Source organism: Dunckerocampus dactyliophorus, chromosome 17 (genome assembly GCF_027744805.1).
Source record: "Dunckerocampus dactyliophorus isolate RoL2022-P2 chromosome 17, RoL_Ddac_1.1, whole genome shotgun sequence".
Taxonomy (NCBI): Eukaryota; Metazoa; Chordata; class Actinopteri; order Syngnathiformes; family Syngnathidae; genus Dunckerocampus; species Dunckerocampus dactyliophorus.
This window is the reverse complement of record NC_072835.1, coordinates 14,702,242-14,724,210: the sequence shown is the minus strand read 5'-3', so window position 1 is coordinate 14,724,210 and position 21,969 is coordinate 14,702,242. Positions and strand designations below refer to the sequence as shown.

The window sequence follows — 21,969 nt, the reverse complement described above, 5'->3', positions numbered from 1 at the left end:
ATGCAGGCGTTTATTTGCCTAAAGAGCAGAGAAGACAGGGCGTTAATTGCAAGTGGGCATGGGCCGGTATGAGATTCTGGCGGTGTGATAACCTTGGGCAAAAATTTCACGGTTTCATGGTGTTATAATTACAGCTCTGAAATGTGTTATTTGGAAACATCTTTACCGATAAGACAAAAAAAGTCAAGTGAAAAAATGTTAAGCCAGATAATAGAACATGGTGAAAGTGGAACATACGTATTTAAAATAAATAACAAAAAATTGAATTCTTCTAAAAAAAAATAATAATAAAATAAATAACATGCAGCTCTCAATGCAGTCTATGTGGCTAATCCTGCAAATTAAGTCACAACACAATACATTTTTTTAGTTAAAAAAAAAAAAGCAAAATGCAATCAAGTGGCTCAAGAAGGTCACAACATAAATAATTTTTAAAAACTCATAAGTATTATTTCATAGGGGTGAATGTGCAGGTCACGCTTTTCCACAAACTTCCGTTTCCGCATCATGTGATTGTTGTTAGTAACTGAGACGTTAAGTGGTTGTTTCTTGTTGTTCAGTGGAGAGCAAACAGTTTATATCTCTTATCCTCGACTCCTGTCTACTTCTGAATCACATCTTTTTTTTTATCAGAAATATTTTTATTGAATTTTGACAAAGTAAAAAACAAATGCACACAATGTTTGCTGGTAGTTTAGGCAGAGAACGAGAGTGTGAGAAAACAAAAACAAAAACAGCAAAATAACAAACAAAAAACCCCAACACAAAAACACCCACAATGTAAGCCACACACAGCCCAAAAAAACAGAGGTCCGAGTTTGGTAGGACAACCAAATGCAAAACAACCAAAGCAAATACACAAGTGAGTTAAACGACAGATGACAGCAAATAGGCCAGAGCGGGAAAGCTATTGGGGAACTCAGGTAAATTTAAAGTTGTGGAAATATACTAAGAAAGGTCCCCAGACATTTTGGAATTTTTCTTTGGCATTACAAATTGAGTAATGAATTTTCTCCAGATTTAAACAAGACATGACATCTCTCAGCCACTGAGCGTGAGTGGGCGGAGTGGCATCCTTCCACTTTAACAGAATTGCCCGTCTGGCCAAGAGGGAGGCAAAAGACAAACTTCGTTGTCGTGTGGGGGTCAAACGCAAGTCGGGTTCACCTGTGGTGCCAAACAGTGCTATTAAAGGGTTGGGTTGCAAGGGTAAATTGCTAATTACAGAAAGTGTCTGAAAGACTTCCCTCCAATACTTCTCCAGACTAGGACAAGACCAAAACATGTGGATAAGTGTGGCATCCTCCCTCTTACACTTGTCACAACAGGGATCCACCTCTGGATATATACGGGCTAGTTTGGATTTTGACATATGAGTCCTGTGTACAACTTTAAATTGTAGCAAGCTATGGCGGGCACAAATAGAGGTTGAATTGATCATTTTAAAGATTGTATGCCACATGTCACCTGTCAAAGACATATTTAGGTCTTGCTCCCATGCTGTTTTAATGTTAGTAAGAGAGGTCTGTCTTATGTCCAACAGTTTAACATAAACAGTAGAAATTAACCCCTTGTGTGATGGTTGCAAGTCCAGAAGTGCATCAACAATGTTCGTACCAGGAATCTCAGGGAAATTTGGTAATCGACTGTAAACATAGTGCCTAACCTGAAAGTACCGAAAGAGATGGGACTTTGGAAGATTATATTGTTCCGTTAATTGCTGGAATGACATGAACGTATTATCGATAAACAGGTCTCGGAGACACAATATGCCTCGTCTACGCCACTCCCGGAACCCCAGATCCAGCAAGGAAGGTTGGAAAAGATGATTGTCTGAAATGGGGCTAAAAAGGCAGAGATCTTCAAAACCAAAATGTCTCCTAAACTGGGCCCACACCCTCAACGTATGCCAGACCACCGGATTATCAATACGTTTGCTTGACGGAAAAGGGAGTGCAGATCCAAGTAACGCTAGAATAGAAACATTTTTAGCCACATTCAACTCCATCTCCACCCATAAAGGCCGGTCTGGACGGTACTGATAGTATGACCAGAATATGACCCATCGAATATTGGCTGCCCAATAATAACAGCGAAAGTTAGGCAACGCCATCCCACCCTCTTGCTTAGGTTTTTGTAGATGAATTTTATTCAACCTAGGACGCTTGCCCTTCCAAATATAGGAAGATATGACCGAGTCCAAAGTATCAAAAAAAGACTTTGGGATGAAGATTGGGATGGATTGAAAAAAATATAGAAATTTGGGAAGAATGGTCATTTTAATGGAGTTGATTCGACCGGCCAAAGTAGTGGAAAGTGGCGACCACTGCGTCAGACACTGCCTCGTGTGGTTTAATAGACTCAAAAAATTTTCTTTGAAAAGACTCTTATGTTTTTTTGTAACTGTGATGCCCAAATAAGTAAATTTATTTTCCACAATCTTAAAAGGAAACGATGCGTACACTGATGCTGGCGCCCCCTCATTGACAGGTAAAATTTCAGATTTATTCAGATTAAGTTTATATCCTGAGAACTGACCGAAATTCTTCAGAAGCAGTAGCAAAGCAGGTAAAGATCTGTCTGGATGTGAAATGAAGCTTAATAAGTCATCTGCATATAGCGCCACCTTGTGCTGTACTCCATTCCTCCAAATGCCAGATATGTTGTCACAGCTGCGAATTGCTATGGCAAGGGGTTCTATGGCCAAATCAAACAATAAGGGACTTAAAGGACAACCTTGTCTCGTTCCCCGGTAAAGATTAAATGGTTGTGACACCTGAGAATTAGTGAGGACGGAAGCAGTGGGACATAAGTAAAGTAATTTTATCCAGGTAATGAAATTTGCACCAAAGCCGAATTTGTGTAAGACCGCAAATAAATATGGCCACTCTATACGGTCAAAGGCCTTCTCCGCGTCTAAAGATAGCACACACTCCATGGACCCATCAGAAGGGAGGTACAAGATGTCAAACAACCGGCGCATATTGAAATTAGAATATCGATTTTTTACAAAGCCCGTTTGGTCATCTGATATAACCAGGGGTAAAATGTCCTCCAATCTTTTGGCCATTATCTTGGCCAGAATTTTAGCATCCACGTTTAGTAATGAAATTGGCCTATATGAGGAGCACTCTGAAGGGTCCTTGTCTTTTTTCCCAATAAGGGTGATACATGCTTCATAAAATGAAGCTGGAAAGGTACCGCGCCTGAATGAGTCGGACAGCACAGTACTCAACTGTACGGAGAGAGATTGGGAAAAAGCCTTAAAGAATTCTGCAGGAAAACCATCGGGACCTGGAGACTTCCCAGACTGGAGTGATGAAATAGCTTGTGCAATCTCCTCCTTTGTTATAGGTCTGTCAAGTCTACTTTTACTATCGAAAGGAATCTTGGGGATGTCTAATTGGTTCAGAAAAACGTTCATGAGTGCCGAGTTATTTGATTCAGAGGCATAAAGCTGAGAAAAGTAATTTCTGAATGTTTGATTTATTCTTTCATGATCTGAAGTAAAATTCCCATCCTCCATTTTGATCTTTACAATGTGTCCCTTAACTTTAGTACCTCTCAACTGGTTTGCCAATAGCTTCCCTGCTTTCTCACCATGAACATAAAACAGAGTCTTACTTGCAGAAAGTTGACGCTCAGCGATGTAAGTTGAAGCCAGATTAAATTGAGTTTGGAGTTCTACACGCCTTTTGTATAAATCGGGATTCGTAGATTGAGAATACTGATGATCCAATTTCTTAATCTTATCTGCCAATTCTAGTCGCTCTTGGTGGGCCTCCTTTTTCATTTTAACAGAGTAAGAGATAATTTGACCCCTTATATAAGCCTTAAAAGTATCCCAAACTACTAAGCTAGATATATCTGGGGAGGAATTTGTCTGGAAAAAAAACAATATTTGCTCTTCGATAAATTTCACAAAATCGCTCTCAGAAAGAAGAGTTGAATTGAAGCGCCAGTGCTTGTTAATCCGAGGGCGATTTGGGAGAGCAAGGGAAAGTACAACTGGGGCATGATCTGATATTACTATACCCTGGTAGGTACATGAGCGAACACATTGCAAAAGATCATTATCAAGGAAAAAATAGTCAATCCTGGTGAAGGTATGGTGAACGTGAGAGAAGAATGAATACTCCCTTTTGTTTGGATGGAGGAGACGCCAGACATCAGAGACACCAGAATTTGATAAAAAGGACTGAATATATGAGGCCGATCTACTGTTTGAAACCGGGTTAGGAGAAGAACGATCTAGCACTGGATCCAAAAAACAATTAAAATCCCCACCTAGTATGAGAGCGTGTGAGCCCAGGTCCGGAAGAAAGGAAAAAAATTGTTCAAAAAAATTCACGTCATCCACATTCGGAGCATAAACATTGGCTAGCACTAACATTTTGTTATAAACCTTCCCTGAGACGATAACGAAACGACCATTCACATCTGATATAACATTGTGATGCACAAAAGGAATGTTTTGGTCAACAAGGATTGAGACCCCCCTGGCCTTTGCTTGAAATGAAGAATGAAAATGCTGGCCCCTCCACTGTGCCATTAAACGTGAACTGTCAGAACCACGAATATGAGTCTCCTGCAAAAACACAAATGCTGCTTTAAGTTGCTTTATATGTGCAAATACCCTCCTTCTTTTAACGGGATGATTTAAACCCTTGACGTTCCAGCTAACAAAATTTAGTGAATCATCCATTATCAATCAAAGGTGCAAGATGGTTAGTATAAAAAGTGCAATACTTGGAACATACAAGGTAAATTAAAACAAAAACTGGCTGTGTGTGGCATATGCAAGTTAACCTCTTCAAAGTAAAACAAAAATCCCACCCCACCTCCCCCAACACGGCTGCCCAAAAACAAAGCAGCAAGCTCTTCAAAACAACCATACTTATTCCAATACAATCTTCCTGTCACTCACGAATCTTCAGCTCCTCTGTAAATTATTAAACAGCACTCAACACTCCTAGGAGCCGGGTCCCTGAAAACCGTCTTGTGTACCTATACAATTGTAGCGGTATGTAAACAAGGTAATACTGGAACTTGAGGTAGAAACTTCCAACGTGAAACAAGGCACTAAGATGTTTCCTTCATAACCAAGTGCGAAAGGGGAAATTCCCTGAAACAAAATAGTGGGACATACTCACATTACAGTGACATCAAGTATAACAAGAGCTATGAAAAAAAAATGTCCTGTGAATAGCCCGGTAACGGTTACGTCGCTACCAATCACACGTAGGGCACCGTCCACAAAAAAAAGTACATTTTAAGATGACTTAGGAAGTCCATCAAGGTATTTCTGCGCCTCGTTAACCGAAGGTAGCCACTTTTTGTCTCCGCCGGGAAGTGTAATACGGAGCCGTGCAGGATACAGAAGCGATGGTCTGAGGCCTCTGTTGTAGAGCTCCGCCATGACATCCCTGTACTCGGCTCGCTGGCCCAGAACATCAGGACAGTAATCCTCCACCACTCGAATTTGCTGGCCACGGTACTCGAGCTTCCCTCTGCGTCGTGCCTCACGGACCAAAAGGTCCTTGGTTTGGTAGCGGTGTAGACGAATAATAACAGGTCGCGGCCTCTGCCCCTGAGCTGGCTTAGCCATTAGCGACCGGTGGGCTCTGTCAATCTCCGGCGAAGACGGTAGAGTCTCCTCTCCAAAGACCTCGACCAGCAAGTCAGCGAAAAAGGTTGTAGGTCGACCACCTTCCACAGACTCGGGTAAGCCCAAGATTCGAATATTTTGTCTTCTACTTCGGCCTTCGAGGTCAACGACTTTAGCCGAGAGCTTGGTATTGCTCTCCTGCAGGCCAGAGCAAATATTTTCCAATTCCCGCACACGCTGGCTCAGGTCATCTGCTGCCAACTCAAGGGAAGACAGCCGCTGGCCATGTTCACTCACGGTGGCACAAACTTGGTCAAATTTGTTTTCCAGCTGATTAAACGATTCTTTAAAGTCTCCTGCTAGCGACTGTCTGTGTTGGTCAAGTAGCTCGGAGATCGCTTCCATCGTCAGGCTAGTAGGCGAGTCTTTTTTTGCCGCTAGTTTGCCCCGCTGTGATGCCATTTGAAACAAGCCCGGGTAAAGTAGATGTAAACTCTCCAAAAAAGAGCAAAAAGAAACGTCGGAATGAGGAGTGAAAGAGTGAAAATGATAAAATAGAAGCGGAGCTCTCGCTCTTGCGTCTACTCCATGCAACCGTCGACCGGAAGTCCTCCTGAATCACATCTTCACATTTGGTGACCCTCGACTTGAGTAATATGTCGAATGACGAGGTGACAACAGCACGGCCGTACTGGCGCCACTCAATGCTAATGAGGCATCTAACTCGAGTGCTATCTATGCCCGACTTTTGGCAACCCAGCACACACCGGTGGTTTCAACAAATCAAAGCCCAGTTCCCACTGCAAGGGATAACACGGGACGTGACAAAGTATTTCCACGTAGTGGCCGTGCTGGACCTCCCCTTTCTCTCATACTGCAGGAACAATATGACGGACAACTTTAGTGGTTTTGAAAGCGTGACTTTTTCATATCATGGTGTGCCTTGAAACTGGTAACCGGCCCATGCCTAATTGGAAGCAGGCGATAATTGGTGACAACCGAGATATACAGCACAATATTTTATGTGAATCATGATTTGGAGTGCATGACAAAGTGGAAAGGAAAACATTGCTTTCTTTGGCTATGTGGTCATTTATTAAGTTTATTGTACAATACAGCAGCAGCAGAGCCAATGTTGTAATAGTGATAAGGCGCAAACTGTTCATCTAGCATTAGTAGAGCTGATGATTTTATTGTAAAAAACAGTACGACAAGTGTAACACACATGAGTTTCACACAACAGCTGAGTAGCACCACCAACATTTTAAAGCGCATGCAGAGGTAGACAAAACTGCTGGATTCTGACCACTCATAATATTTCAAGTGTAGCTACTGCCGTCTTGTGGAGTGAATTTCAAAAAATTACATCAGGAGTTTACCTACAGCCACAGCTGTTTATGTTAATGTTTTTTGACCTAGCACTTATTAGACACCTTGGCAGTTTTTACTTTTGTACACTATGGACCTGGGAAGTATAGGGTTATAATTTAATAGCAGAATTCATTAGAGGGTTTACAGTATGAGGATTTTCTTGAGGATCTTTTTTTGTTGTTTCAGTGGCTAGGAAAAGGCAGAAGAAAGGTCATGACAAGGCATGGAAGCATGAAGCCAGAAAGGGTCGTCACCGCCAGCAAAACTGGAGCTCGGATGAGAGCGATGGTGGTCCACCACCAAATTTAAGTGACGGTAAGTCATTTTTACAAAATCTGCTTGTAAAGGAAATATTATTCTTTTTTATTACAGATGTCTTCTCTTGCTTGTTGTTCCGTTGTGTCTAGTGTCCAGAAAATTGAAGAAAAAACACAAAGAGAGAAAGGCATACGAGAAGATGCGACCTGAGGGTATGTGCTTTTTTTTTAATTGTCTTTTCAAATTAAATTCTATGAAGCCATCATCTTAACATTTGTTTGAATTTATGCTGCAGATTTGATGGATTCTTCCACTTTTAAGAGATTCACTGCCACTGTAGACAGCATCCTGGAGAGCCTCGAGGATGTTGACTTGACTGCTGCAGGTAAACGTGGCTGTTCTCTATTTGTAAACATGATTAACATTTTAATCTTTTTGTATCCCATCACTCAGATAATGATGATGATGATGGAATACCACAAGAGTTGCTTCTTGGAAAGCACCAGTTGAGCGAGTTGGGGAGCGATTCTTCTAAGATTAAAGATATGGGCATCTTTAATAAGGTAAGAGGAGTACGTCTGTGCTGTTGTCACACATAACATTCAGTATTAATTAATGGAAATTGATCATCACTTCACATGTGCTTCTTTTCCACAGTTTCCATCTGAGAAAATGGTGAAATTTATGAACATATTGGAGAAGAACATTCAGGATAGTGTTAAACTTTCAACATTAATGAATCAAGTAAGTTATCAGGCTGCTTTTACTATTATGCCTAATTTACACTTTGGGTCTCTTGGTATCATTTAGGGCAGGGGTGTCCAAACTTGTTCCAGCGAGGGCTACATACTGAAAAATGAAACGCTGCAAGAGCCACTTTGATATTTTGTACACATATTATGCAAAAAGGTTATATACTGTATATTCCAAGAAAGAAACTGCATCTCAGCTTTGTGATAATAAGTGAAAAAGTGTATTATTAATATGAACTTTTGTCTTTTTTCCCATTTTTGCTGTTGTTTTTTTGTTTTTATTTTCCAAATATTTTCTTTTTAAATAATCTATGTAAATTTCCTTTTTGTAATATTATGACTTTATTTCAATACTTTATTCCTATAATAATTTTTTCACCAACTTCATTTTCCAAAAATTGCAACGTTATTCTGTTTTGTTTGTTTTCATAATATGACCACTTTAAAAAAAATTATGAATTTTTTCTTTAATATTTCAAATCTGTGCTACTAAAATGACATTATTTTTCCTCATAATATTGCGAGTGTATTCTCGTAAAATGGCGGCTTTTTTTCTCATTAGAATATGCCTTTTTTCTTTTAATATTTTCACTTTATTCTTGTAACATTAGAACTTTTATTGCAACCTAATTTTTTAAAAATTACAACTTTATTCATTGTTTTGTTTGTTTTTCATAATACGACTTCTAAAAAACTAACATTTTTTTTCTTTAATATTTCAACTATGCTACGAAAATTATTTTTCCATAATATTACCACATTATTCTTGGAAAATTACATCTTTTTTCTCTTCATATTTTCACTTTATTCTTGTAAAGTTACTGCTGAATTTTCCATTTTTGTTGTTGTGTTTTTTTAGTTTTCTTGTCAAATTATATGAGTAATAAAGAATAAAAAGGAAAATTGTGTGAATAAAGTAATATTTTTACTACTTTATACTTGTAAAATAGTGTGTTTTCCCCTTAATATTAAGATTTTATTCTCCTATTAATAGTTTATCCATCCATCCATCCATTTTATGCCGCTTATCTTCACTAGGGTTGCGGGTATGCTGGAGCCTATCCCAGCTGACTTCGGGCGAGAGGCGGGGTACACCTTGGACTGGTCGCCAGTCAATCGCAGGGCACATATAGACAAACAACCATTCACACTCACATTCATACCTATGGACAATTTAGGGTCGCCAATTAACCTAATATGCATGTTTTTGGAATGTGGGAGGAAACCGGAGTACACGGAGAAAACCCACGCACGTATGGGGGAGAACATGCAAACAGAGATGCCCAACGGAGATACAAACCCAGATCTTCCCAATCTCCTGACTGTGTGGCCAACATGCTAACCACTAGGTCACCGTGCGGCCCTCTTGATATTATGATTTTATTATCCCACTATAGCAACTTCATTTTCATAAGATGATAATGTTTTTTCTGGTATTATTACAACTTAATTTTTTTTAAATAACGTCATAATATTAAGGCTTTATTCTTAAAAATTATGTATTTTTTCTCCCAACATTTAGATTTATTGTCTTCATATTATGAGGTCATTTAGTTAGATTAGGATTATTATATAGGAGTTATTTCTCCTAATTTTACCTTTATTTTTGTTAAATTAGGATTTTTTTCTCATAATATTCCAACGATATTTTTATAAAATAGAAGGGTTTTTTAAATTTAAATTTTATTCTTGCAACTATTTATATCATATTAGTGTTTTTTCTATTAATATTACAACTTTATTTTGGTAAAATTAGGAGTTTTTTCTTCCTAAAATTAGATGTTCTTCTCATAATATTATGAATTTATTTTTGTGTCATATAGCTTTTTCACATAATATTTAAACTTCTAATTACGACTGTATCTTTATTTGTAATTATATTACTTTATTTTCATATTTATATTAATATTATTATCTTTTTCAATGCCCATCCTCAAGTCCCCTCATAGCATAATTTTTTGCATATATTTTCTATTTTTGAAGGGCAACGACTCCATGGATGAGGAGCGGTTATGGCGCGACCTCATCTTGGAGCGTGTGACAAAGTCAGCTGATGCCTGTCTGACTGCGCTGAATATCATGACGTCACCACGCATGCCCAAGGTTGTTTTCATCGAAGACGTCATTGAGAGGGTGTTGCAGTACACCAAGTTCCACATGCAGAACTCTTTGTACCCCCAGTATGACCCTGCCTACAAAGTGGATTCCCATGGAGGTCAATATTACACTCATCAAGTGTGACTTAATTGACTAGTTGAAGACATTAAAAGTTCCTCTCCTGGTTTCCAAGGTGGCTCGCACAATTCAAAGGGCAAGAAAGCAAAGTGTTCTGCTCATAAGCAGAAGACGGTGGTCCAGCTTTACAACAAAGTGTGCGACATTGTCGGCAGCATTTCGGAGCTGGTGGAGGTCCAGCTGCTAACTGACACCACTATCCTCCAGGTGAGACTCTCAATTTAGGGCTCATACTGGCTTCATAACTTTGTATGATCGTCTTGCATGCTTTGTCCACCATGTAGGTGTCCGCTCTTGGTATCACACCATTTTTTGTGGAGAACGTCAGTGAGCTGCAGTTGAGCGCCATCGCTTTGGTGACCGCAGTAAGTATGACGCTGCATTGTCGTTTAATATGTCTTTCTCGTTAATGTGTTTTCGGATAGTACTTCATTCTACTCCCCCGTAGGTGTTCTCTCGCTACAGGAAGCACAGGCAACTCATTCTAGAAGAGATCTTCAGCTCCATGGCCAGGCTGCCCTCAAGCAAACGCAACCTTCGAAACTTCAGGTAAACGACAGGATGAGGCTGACTTAACTCAAATGAAATGACATTCGCTTATTCTGGGTGAACAACGTCTCCCTCAGATTGAACAGCATCGATTTGGACGGAAGCGGCAAGCATATCCAGATGGTCACCGCCTTGGTTCTTCAGCTCATCCAGTGTGTGGTGCAGCTTCCCTCTTCAAGGGATTCAGAAGATGAACATAATAAGAAGGTGGGCAGGGGGGAATTACGTCAACTTGTACCGCTATTATGTGGCAGACATTCTAAATCTGTAATATTTGCTTTTGGCAGGTGGACAAAGACGTCCTCATCACAAATTCCTATGAGACGGCCATGAGAACGGCTCAGAACTTCCTGTCTGTGTTTCTCAAAAAGTACGTCATTTTTGTCCACAACACAACATTTACAATAGTGATTTTTTTCCCTATAGGGCATAATTTAACAGCCATGATAAAAACTGTTTATACTTGCACAGACAATGATTTAAGTCAAGTGGCTGGTTGGGACTCAAAAGTGTGTCGCAAACACACACTCTGTGGGTGGCGGACAACTTGCGAAAAATTATATTAATACACTAAGTCCCCAACTAACGAACATCCGACGTGCGAACATTCGGAGACACGTACACAAGCCGACTGGTCTATATTTTCATGCGTTTTGCCTTATAAGTACATATTTATACTGCTACATGCTTGACCGGCAGAGGGCACTGTGACACTGCTAATGGGACCAACAGATACAGGAAGACGAGGAAGAGGAGAGAGGAAGGCTAAGAGTTTTATGATACAACCCGGACAGAGCGTGTGATTAAAGTTTATGAAGAGTTAATAGGCCTGCTTAATTCTACACCACCCACAGAACACTACCTCTTTTAGAAGAGTCTAACGACGACGACCATTTGTCCTTTTTTTCAATATCGCCTCCTCCTCCTCCTCTTCAACGACGTATGCTCGACCACTTCTCTTCAAAGGTAAATTTATCATTATGTATTATTATATCATTTTTATTATTGTTTTTTTCATTAATTATCCTCGTTTAATATTACTACTGCATCCAAACTCATATTTACATACATACACATATACTGTATATGTATACACGTACATGTAGTACCTATATCATCGGTAATATTAATTTTTTTTCGACTTAAGAACAATTCGGCTTAAGAACGGTCGTCTGGAACCAACTGTGTTCGTTAGTTGGGGACTTAGTGTATATTTAATATGCAGCTGTTTGATAGATGTCTTCCTTCTTGGTATGCCATATAGTCAGTGAACAGGTATAGAAACTCCTGATCAAAATCTTAGGACCAGTTGAAAAATTGCTAGAATTTGCATTTTGCACATTTGGATCTTAATGAGGTTTTAAGTAGAGCTACAATATGCAAAAGCAAGAAGGGGGAGTGAGACAAAAAACATTTCAAACTTGTAATTAAAATTTAAAAAAACAAACTGAAATAGGTTCTTTATCAACTGATCAAAAGTTTAAGCCCACAGGCTATACAAGCCTAAATCTGCTCAAAATTTTCATTTTTTGTCAGGCATTCACACTGCCTTGCCCTCCTGATGGCTAAAGCTAAGAAACTTTCTCTATTTGAACGTGGTCGGATTGTCGAGCTGCATAAGCAAGGCCTCTCGCAGCGTGCCATTGCTGCTGAGGTTGGGCGCAGTAAGACAGTTATTCTAAATTTTTTGAAAGATCCTGAGCATTATGGAACAAAAAAGTCAAGTGGTAGACCTAAAAAAAATCACACATGCGCTGAGCCGGAGGATCCGATTGGCTGCCCATCAAGACACAGGGCAGATGCTAACCACTCTAAATTGTCCATAGGTATGAATGTGAGTGTGAATGGTTGTTTATCTACAGTATATGTGCCCTGTGATTGGCTGGCGACCAGTCCAGGGTGTACCCCGCCTCTTGCCCGAAGTCAGCAGGGATAGGCTCCAGCATACCCCCACAACCTTAGTGAGGACAAGCGGCATAGAAAATGGATGGATGGAGTATAAAAAAGGGAGTTTGAAATGTAATGGTGGGCTGGGACATAGTTTAACATCCTGACAGCCTGATGGATGAGGCTGTCCCTCAGTCTGCTGGTCCTCGCTCGCAGACTCCTCAGTCTCCTTCCGGATGGCAGGGGACTAAAAAGGTAATGTGAGGGGTGGGTGATGGCGGGATGGCGAGCGCTCTGCTATTCAAGCGTGTGTTGTAGATGTCCTGGAGGAAGGGGAGAGGGGTGCCGCTGGTCTTCTCAGCCGCTCTGACTGTGCTCTTCAGGGACAGGACAGGATTTTAGGATTCTCTCTAGAAAGTGCGCACGATGGGGACCCGGGCTTTGGCTCTGTTGAGTTTGCGGAGGTAGTAAAGGGTGTGCTGGGTCTTCTCGGCAAGTGCTGTGATATTGGTGCTCCAGGAGAGGTCCTTGGTCATGTGGACATCCAAGAAGTTAGTGCTGATCACGTTCACAGCGTCTCCGTTGATGGTCAGTGGAGTGTGCTGGGTGTTGGCTCTCCTGAAGTCGACCACAATTTTAGTGCAATTTTTATGTTTAATTTTACTTTATTGATGATTTTTATACATTCACTTGTGTTGTTCCTATGCATTTCCTAAATAATGTACTCGGATATTCACTTTGCACATAATTATGTGTATTTTTAAAAAGACTTACAGTCTATTGAAAAGGAAACTTTTGATAAACGTGGGTTACGAGTTGATAACAGTAGAAAAATATGGGTCCGAGTTGAGAAACCCGTTTTAACATTTTAGCATTAACTACCATACAAGTGTAAAAAGAAGCTAAAAATCTTAAGACACTAAATTGTGCACTCGTGCTTTGACAACGAGCTTAGTGATTGAAACGGATAACTACGTATGCTTCAGCGGTGATTATTGTGCACTTATTGCCAACTTAGCCATATTTTGTACTGAGCAGCCAGGACAGAGGGTGCCTGTACTTTCCTACATTTAAATTCTATTTATGGTCATCATCACATTTTGTCTTGGAAAACACAGAAAATGTGCAACTTCAGCTTTTTTTCCCCAGTAGATTTGTCTCAAACTCCAAATTGTTTGACCTTAGAAGTATTTAGCCTCCTTACGTGTTTGTACTGTGGATTAGCCAATTAGATATTATTTTATGTTATTTTATTGTTGTGACCACTGTGTGTGTGTGTGTGTGTGTGTGTCAGATGTGGCAGTAAGCAAGGAGAGGACGACTACAGGCCTCTATTTGAGAACTTTGTCCATGATCTTCTGTCCACTGTTAACAAACCCGAGTGGCCTGCTGCTGAACTGCTGCTCAGCTTACTAGGTCGCCTCCTGGTGAGCAACATCATTCCAAAATGAGCTATTATCTATGAAAGATGCAATGCAGCCACTGATGTTTGCCTTTCTCTTCATGCTCCAGGTGCACCAATTCAGTAACAAGCAGACAGAGATGGCGCTCAGGGTGGCATCGCTGGACTACCTTGGCACTGTTGCTTCTCGCCTGCGTAAAGACGCAGTGAATAGCAAGATGGACCAGAAGGCTATCGACCGCATCCTCAAAGAAGTAGCGTAAACTACTATGCATTAACTCGAGAACTCTGTTTTTCAGATCCTCCTGACTAATCATGTCCTTGCAGTCTCCGGGCAACAATGAGACGCAGCAACTCCAGAGGGCTTTGCTCGGCTACATCGAGGAGAAGAGCGAAATAGATCCTTCCCTAGTGGTGAGAGTGTGTCATTGCTTTAATCATGTATCAATTATAGTATCCGACTAAAACTGGAGGCTCACCGTTTGCTCTGTTTGTTTCACACAGTTTGCCAGGAGTTTCTACATCGCCCAGTGGTACAGGGACATCGCAAGCGAGACGGACAAGGCCATGAAGTCTCACAATGACGATGACGAGGACCCTAAAGGTCTGTACGATTCCAATGATGCCAACACCACTGAGGAGATAATGCAGAGGGCTGAGTTACGGAAAAAGTTCTTGCGCAAGGTCATCAGGAACTCCCATACCAGGTAAGCAACACTACAGTTTTGAAGTCGATCTTCGCAACGATCTCTGTATTAAATGCTCATCATTATTTCAGGATCACCTCTGAGACAATGGACTACAAGGACTCCTGTCTCATTGTTCGTTATTTGGCCTCCATGAGGCCATTCGCGCAGAGCTTTGACATTTATTTATCACAGGTAAAAGAATGGACTTCAGATTTAGCAAGCATCATGTTGCTCACGGCTAACGCTTTCTGTCCTGCGAAGATTCTGAGAGTGCTCGGCGAGAGCGCCATCGCAGTCAGAACTAAAGCCATGAAGTGTCTGTCTGAGGTCGTGGCTGTGGATCCAAGTATCCTAGCAAGGGTGAGACACTCAGACAGGAAGATACAAATGTTAGCCACACTAGCATAGCTATGTGAGCTACAGTGCTAACATTACAGTCACATTTTAGCAGCAACACCATGCTTTGCTAGCTTCAGGCTTTATTTTAAGATGTGTAGAGAAACATTTTTTTTTTTGCAAAACTGTACTCTGTGGAGTAAACAGGCTCTAGAGACACTTATTACTGTTATAACATCAACATCATTAAAAAGCCATTTTTCATAATAGGGAATCCACTGCTTTGAGCATGTTGTCAAATATTAGTTATTTGCATTATCTATTCATTTTCTTATCCCCCGGTCTGACTTATCTTTCATTATGCTTTTCAGTCTGACATGCAGCGTGGGGTTCACGGTCGCTTAATGGACAACTCCACCAGCGTGCGAGAGGCAGCCGTGGAGCTTGTCGGTCGCTTTGTGCTTAGTCGACCCGAGCTCATTGAGCAGTACTATGACATGCTCATCGAGAGGATATTGGTAACATGTTTACCCCAATTGACATAAGATTATATGTGCATGATTAAGGGCAAAACTGTGACATGTTTTGTCTGTCAATAGGACACAGGTATCAGCGTGAGGAAGCGAGTCATTAAGATCCTGAGGGATATTTGCTTGGAGCTGCCCGACTTCCACAAGATCACAGAGATGTGTGTCAAGATGATCCGAAGGGTCAACGACGAGGAGGGGATTAAGGTTTGTTTTGCTTCTTAATTCTTCTCATTTGTTTTCCCATTCAGTTTTAATTTGTCAAACATATTTCTTCCTGCAGAAACTGGTGAATGAAACCTTCCAGAAACTGTGGTTCACGCCCACCCCCAGCCACGACACGGACGCCATGACCAGAAAAATCCTCAACATTACAGATGTGGTGTGTAGTTGGTTGAATGCTTGAATACGCTGTGGTGCAAAAGATGTTTGACCTTGCTGCCATTTCATCCCAGGTTCTTGCTTGCAAAGATTCTGGCTATGACTGGTTTGAGCAACTCCTCCAAAATGTAAGACTTATGAATTACATCTCGTGTCTGTATAATTGCTTTTTATTGTTATATCCTTTGACACACACATGTATATATATATATGTGTATATATGTATTTGTATATATATACATATATGTGTGTGTGTGTTTGTGTATATATATATATATATATATATATATGTATATATATATATATATATATACTGTATATATATATACATGTATATATATATATGTATATATACCTGCTACATTTTAGCTACTTAAATCAGAAGAAGCAGCTTCATACAAACCTGCTAAGAAGGCCTGCAGTCAGCTGGTGGACAATCTGGTGGAGCACATACTCACATATGAGGAGCCTATTGCAGGTAAATGCATTTTTTAAAGTCACAGTTAGGGTAGTTGTTTTTGTGGTTGAGATTTATATATTTAGAGTGGTTATCATAAATGCTCTAATTATAGCCAGTGTTTTATTTACTTACATTGTAGGGATGCACAATTATTTTTAAAATTTAGATTTAACTGTAGTGCACACCTGGAAGTAAGAACGACTCAAAAAAAGTTGGATTTGAGAAACTGTACATGTACAGTAGATATGTCCTCACCAAACATCATGACATCACGACTATTAACAAAACATAAACAATAGCGGCGACTCAGAAGTACAAATCGTGGCTCTGAGTGGTTTGCTGGCCGACAGGGGCTGGTGTCTTGGGCGATGGTGGAGGACGCCGCGGTTTTAGGGCAGTGTCTTTGGTTTGCGCGGGCGCAGTCGTGATAGTCGGGTGACTGGTGGGGTTTAGTGTGTTGAGGGTTGATGGTTTTTTCTCTTGCTGCGAAGTGTTTGTGGAGCGTTTGGTGCAGCTAGCGTGCAAGGTGTCTGTGGCAGTGGGGAGGTCCCACACAATCAACGCCATGTTTGTTTACGATGAGTGTTTACAGCAGATCAGATATAGGAGATTAGATTTGATTAGATTTGACGCTAACCCACCTACAGCACAGTATGGGTAATCTACTGTAGTATATTGTATTACATTGTTCAACACGGCAACAACAGAGCCAATGTTGTAGTTTCAGCTGAGGAGTGCAACCAATATTTTAAAGTGCATGCAGAGGAAGATAAAGCCACTGGATCGTGATTCTCCAAATGCAGCTACTGCCATGTTGTGGAGTTAGTCAAAAAAACTCATCAGGAGTTTGCCTACACCTGCAGCTGTTGTTGCCAATGTGTTTTAACACAGCACGAATTAGAGGCCGGCGGTTATTTGCTTTTGTAGACAAAGTTCAAGACGACTATACAGTGTAGGTGACTCGGCAGTTAATTGAATACATTTGCTAATTGGAGCATTTACAGTAACCTATTTTTACACTGGTATGACAGTTAAGACAGGTACGTTTTTTAATGCTGATTCTTTCTTTTTGTGCTAGATTGTGAGGACAAAGGAGTGAACTCAGGTCACTTGGTAGCATGCATCACCACCCTCTACCTGTTCAGCAAAATCAGACCACAGCTGATGGTCAAACACGCCATGACCATGCAGCCCCACCTTACCACCAAGTGCAACGTAAGCCTTGTTTATTGTGCAATAGTTGACATCTAGAAGCAAGCAAGCAAAACAACCCCTAAAATGTCTTCTTAATCTCTCATTTCAGACTCAAAATGACTTTATGGTGATTTGCAACGTCGCTAAGATCCTGGAGCTGGTTGTGCCTCTGATGGACAATCCTAGTGAGAATTTTCTCACCACCATAGAAGAAGATCTCATGAAGCTCATCATCAAATATGGCATGACGGTCAGTCTCATTAACCACACTCTTATATTGCTGCTTATGCATGTTATATAATTGCTTTTATTTGTTTTTTTAGGTTGTACAACACTGTGTAAGCTGTCTTGGTGCTGTGGTGAACAAGGTGACGCACAACCACAAGTTTGTTTGGGCTTGTTTTAATCGCTTCTATGGTAAGACGAAGCCTAACCGAACATAACAGTGTGCATAAAAACATGTGAGGATCTTTGTTTTTTTTACTCCGTTTGTCTCAATGTGCAGGCGCCTTGGCTAAACTCAAGACCCAGCACCAGGAAGACCCCAACAGCTCCACTCTGGTCACCAACAAACCCACGCTGCTACGCTCACTGTTTACGGTGGGAGCTTTGTGTCGACACTTTGACTTTGACCAAGAGGAGTTCAAAGGCGCAAACAAGGTAGGCGTCAGCTCTTTGCATCAACCGAGGTGCTGGACTCAGACTCGCTAACTCTGATTTTTTTCCTACAGATCGTCATAAAGGACAAAGTGTTGGAGCTTCTCCTGTACTTCACTAGCCACAAAGATGAAGAAGTCCAGATGAAGGCCTTGATAGGTTTAGGTATGTTGGCAGTTTTAGCATGTCTTGTCATGAATGTTCTTTGGCATTTAAATTATTCCTCTGGTTTCAGGCTTCCAGTTCATCATGCACCCGGAGCTCATGTTTGTCCAAGACGTGAAGGGTCTCTACAATACCACCCTCTCTGATGAGCACAGTTTAGTCAGTCTGAAGATCCAGGTTCTTAAAAACCTGCAGACATACCTACAGGAGGAGGACTCACGAATGCAAGAGGCTGATCGCGAATGTGAGTTCAATACATAAATTATTCTCCTGTGATCTCTCACACCAGTAAAACCGATTTGTTTTTTCATTTATTCAGGGAAGGATAAGGCCAAACAGGAGGATCTAAAGGAGATGGGCGACATCTCCTCAGGCATGAGCAGCTCCATCATCCAGATCTACCTGAAGCAAGTGCTGGAGTCCTTCCTCCACACGCAGTCCACCGTGCGGCACTTTGCTCTGAGCGTGATCACGCTGACCCTCAGCCAGGGCCTCATCCACCCTGTGCAGGTAAATCTGATGATTACCCCCCCCCCCAACCACTTCTCACAAGCACAAGCTTTCCAAACCGCATTTTTTTCCTTTTCTTTGTCAGTGCGTACCGTACTTGATTGCCATGGGAACCGACCCTGAGCCAACCATGAAGAACAAGGCTGATCAACAGCTGGTGGAGATTGACAAGAAATACTCAGGCTTTATCCATGTGAGTACACAATTTTATGGCAGTTTCAAACCTTGTGTACAAGGTATGCTAGCAGTTACTTGTCAAAACTAGAAAGAAGCTGAGTACACTGTATTCCACACAACTTATTGTTTTTAAACTTTTAATAATGATTTGGAGTTATGAGAAAGCGGAAAGCTCTCTTTGACCACATGGGCATTAATCAACAAGTATATTGCACAACACGGCAATAGAACCAATGTTGTAACAGCGGCAGGTGCAAACTGCTCAGTCAGCATTAATACCGCTGATAAGTTCATTGCAGAGGTGTGGTCTCGAGGCAGACTCTAGTCACAATTTTGACGACTTTGGACTTGACAATGTCATCATAGACTTGCAACTCAGCTTGGACTTTGACATCAGTGACGCAGACTTTAGTCTGATGACTTGAAAATACTTCAGATTTACATTCAGTGTGTGTGTTGTAAGGCTGGGCCAGCTTATCGATATATTTATTTATCTCTCGCGCTCGCTCGCTCTCTCTCTCTAAAAAATAAAACGATAGTCAAAAGACCTTCTCAACACACAAAACACACTTCCTGTCTTCAAAATAAAAGCGCTGCATTGTACCTCTTGTTTACTTGTAAGAAAACTTGTAAGAGTGTCACTTGTAAGAGTGTCATAAAAATAGTTTACGTTGACTTACCTACTGGCTAGACTGGCTAGCTCATACATTCAGTGTCAACCTAAAAAAGCTGTGAAATAACCTGTTCAGAACAGGCCCCTTGATACACTTTTTGCTACACTTCATTGTTCATTGCACTGAAATTTATTTCTTCTCTTTTGAAAGCCACAATTTGCAGTGTTTCATTAAATGTAACTCTGACTCTCTGTCCAGTCAGAGCCATGTATTGTGTAACTCATGCTTTCACTTTTTAATTAATTTGATTCATTCCAAGTCAATGGAACACTCACAAGATTCCACAAAAATCACACTGGCCCTTTCACATTTTTCAGGAAGTGATGTAAGTACATAGAATCTTATCGTATTGCGTGTCTCCAAAGTATTCAACTAACGTTATCATTGTTATGTAATTTCCAGCAAGAAAACACACTTTCCCGTAGAATCTGTCTCATTGAATGCATATATTAATGTCCAATTTAAGAACAAACAACAAAGGTGTGGATTACATTTCAGTGAATTGATTAAATCCAGAATGCAATGTCAGCATTCTTTTTCTGTGACTAAGCCTTGTCACACTAGTCTTACTTTAAAAAATAAAACAATTTAAAATGCATTCATTGTGTTTGTCATCTATCCGTCCATCTTCTATGCCGCTTATCCTCACTGGGGTCACAGGTATGCTGGAGCCTATCAAAATAAGTAATAAAAATATGTATGATTGTGTTGATATCAGATGAATATCTGTATCGGCCGACATTCAAGGCTGTGATCATATTGGAAATTAAAAAGTTGTATCGATACACCCCTAATTTCAATAGACGACCGTTACAATGGTGTTTGCTTGTCTGTCAATTTCTCTTGGAGATTAATAAAGTATCTATCTATCTCTTCAAGAGTGGTGTATTAATTGAGAAAAATGAAGTTACTTACAAGACGATACTTGCACAATATCACCTTCAAACACTTGTTGCAGGTGGCAGGTCTGCATCTTTTGAGGTGAAGTGCAGCCAAACTTTCAAGCGTTTCGGCCTGACGCCTGAGCATTTTAGCTAGATGCTCACCGTTGTCTGTGTAGGTGAAAAATTAACCACACTATCACAACAGATGACTCGGCAGTCACTTTACCTCATTTTTGCTTCATTTCAGTACCACTAAATGATTAGTAACTGAAGGAGCCATTTTTTCATGTGGTTTGTTTTGGGGGTTATCGTGGCGTCTTTAATTGGTTGACCGCTAGTGGCAGTACGGAGGTGTTGTGTATATAAAGTGCGGAAGTGACATGGCATGGCTTTTACCACTCACACGCACACTTTCATACCCTCCATTTATCCAATCTGCCTTAGCATGCGCCATTCTGGACATAAAATGTTATTTTTTCATTAATATACAATAAACATAATATTAACTCCAACATGATCATCTGTCTGGACATCGCATTATTGAAGCACGTTATTGCCTGGATTCTCTGCACCAAGAAACGACTACAAACGAGACGTGACAGTTGCTACAGAAACTATTAGTCAAATAATAGTAACTATTAATTGAGGACCGAAATGAGGCATCGATATCGACTTTGTTTTTTGGTCTGGTTACTGTTTACGTTGGCACTGGTGCCATTATGGTACTAAGTTCCGGTACGCACCCCTACTCACTACCAGACAAAAACGTTGTGTTCTAACTGATCATTTGTCTATCAACAGATGAAGGCCGTAGCAGGGTTGAAGTTATCCTATCAGGTCCAGCGAGCCATCGCTGGGTCGAAAGACGTGGTCCTTCGAGGTTTCCGCCACCAAGACACCGACTCTGCCCTCTGCTCCCACTTGTACACTTTGGTCCGGGGGAACCGTCAACACCGGCGAGCTTTCCTCATTTCATTGCTGAACATGTTTGACGACAGCTCTGTGAGTCCACAGTTTATTCATGAATTTGTATATTATGTCACAGCCAGGGTAAGAAAGGAATGTTGCCTTTTGCTCCTGCAGAGAACAGAGGTGAACTTGCTGGTCTTTGTAGCAGACAACTTGGCCTGCTTCCCTTACCAGACGCAGGAGGAGCCTCTTTTCATCATGCACCATGTGGACATCACTCTGTCTGTCTCTGGGAGCAACCTGCTTCAGTCTTTCAAGGAGGTAAGAAATCATTCAACTCTAAG

General features: G+C 40.8%; 1 protein-coding gene across 3 annotated transcripts in view; it reads left to right on the top strand.

Moving 5' to 3' along the window:
• The window catches only part of LOC129169880 (nipped-B-like protein B), a 34,693-nt gene that overhangs the window by 9,324 nt on the left and 3,400 nt on the right, over positions 1 to 21,969 (top strand). For all 3 annotated transcript variants that reach the window (XM_054756778.1, XM_054756776.1, XM_054756777.1), the window contains exons 12-43: positions 7,166 to 7,294; positions 7,387 to 7,449; positions 7,533 to 7,622; positions 7,691 to 7,800; positions 7,895 to 7,981; positions 9,973 to 10,204; positions 10,280 to 10,431; positions 10,509 to 10,589; positions 10,673 to 10,773; positions 10,851 to 10,980; positions 11,061 to 11,143; positions 13,955 to 14,087; positions 14,173 to 14,316; positions 14,390 to 14,476; positions 14,567 to 14,769; positions 14,841 to 14,943; positions 15,013 to 15,111; positions 15,459 to 15,605; positions 15,687 to 15,821; positions 15,898 to 15,996; positions 16,070 to 16,123; positions 16,365 to 16,473; positions 17,534 to 17,670; positions 17,759 to 17,899; positions 17,973 to 18,066; positions 18,155 to 18,309; positions 18,381 to 18,471; positions 18,542 to 18,715; positions 18,791 to 18,981; positions 19,067 to 19,174; positions 21,518 to 21,718; positions 21,800 to 21,946. In XM_054756778.1, coding sequence (XP_054612753.1) covers positions 7,166 to 7,294; positions 7,387 to 7,449; positions 7,533 to 7,622; positions 7,691 to 7,800; positions 7,895 to 7,981; positions 9,973 to 10,204; positions 10,280 to 10,431; positions 10,509 to 10,589; positions 10,673 to 10,773; positions 10,851 to 10,980; positions 11,061 to 11,143; positions 13,955 to 14,087; positions 14,173 to 14,316; positions 14,390 to 14,476; positions 14,567 to 14,769; positions 14,841 to 14,943; positions 15,013 to 15,111; positions 15,459 to 15,605; positions 15,687 to 15,821; positions 15,898 to 15,996; positions 16,070 to 16,123; positions 16,365 to 16,473; positions 17,534 to 17,670; positions 17,759 to 17,899; positions 17,973 to 18,066; positions 18,155 to 18,309; positions 18,381 to 18,471; positions 18,542 to 18,715; positions 18,791 to 18,981; positions 19,067 to 19,174; positions 21,518 to 21,718; positions 21,800 to 21,946 — 4,010 coding nt within the window. The remainder of the gene's footprint in view (positions 1 to 7,165; positions 7,295 to 7,386; positions 7,450 to 7,532; positions 7,623 to 7,690; positions 7,801 to 7,894; positions 7,982 to 9,972; positions 10,205 to 10,279; positions 10,432 to 10,508; positions 10,590 to 10,672; positions 10,774 to 10,850; positions 10,981 to 11,060; positions 11,144 to 13,954; positions 14,088 to 14,172; positions 14,317 to 14,389; positions 14,477 to 14,566; positions 14,770 to 14,840; positions 14,944 to 15,012; positions 15,112 to 15,458; positions 15,606 to 15,686; positions 15,822 to 15,897; positions 15,997 to 16,069; positions 16,124 to 16,364; positions 16,474 to 17,533; positions 17,671 to 17,758; positions 17,900 to 17,972; positions 18,067 to 18,154; positions 18,310 to 18,380; positions 18,472 to 18,541; positions 18,716 to 18,790; positions 18,982 to 19,066; positions 19,175 to 21,517; positions 21,719 to 21,799; positions 21,947 to 21,969) is intronic.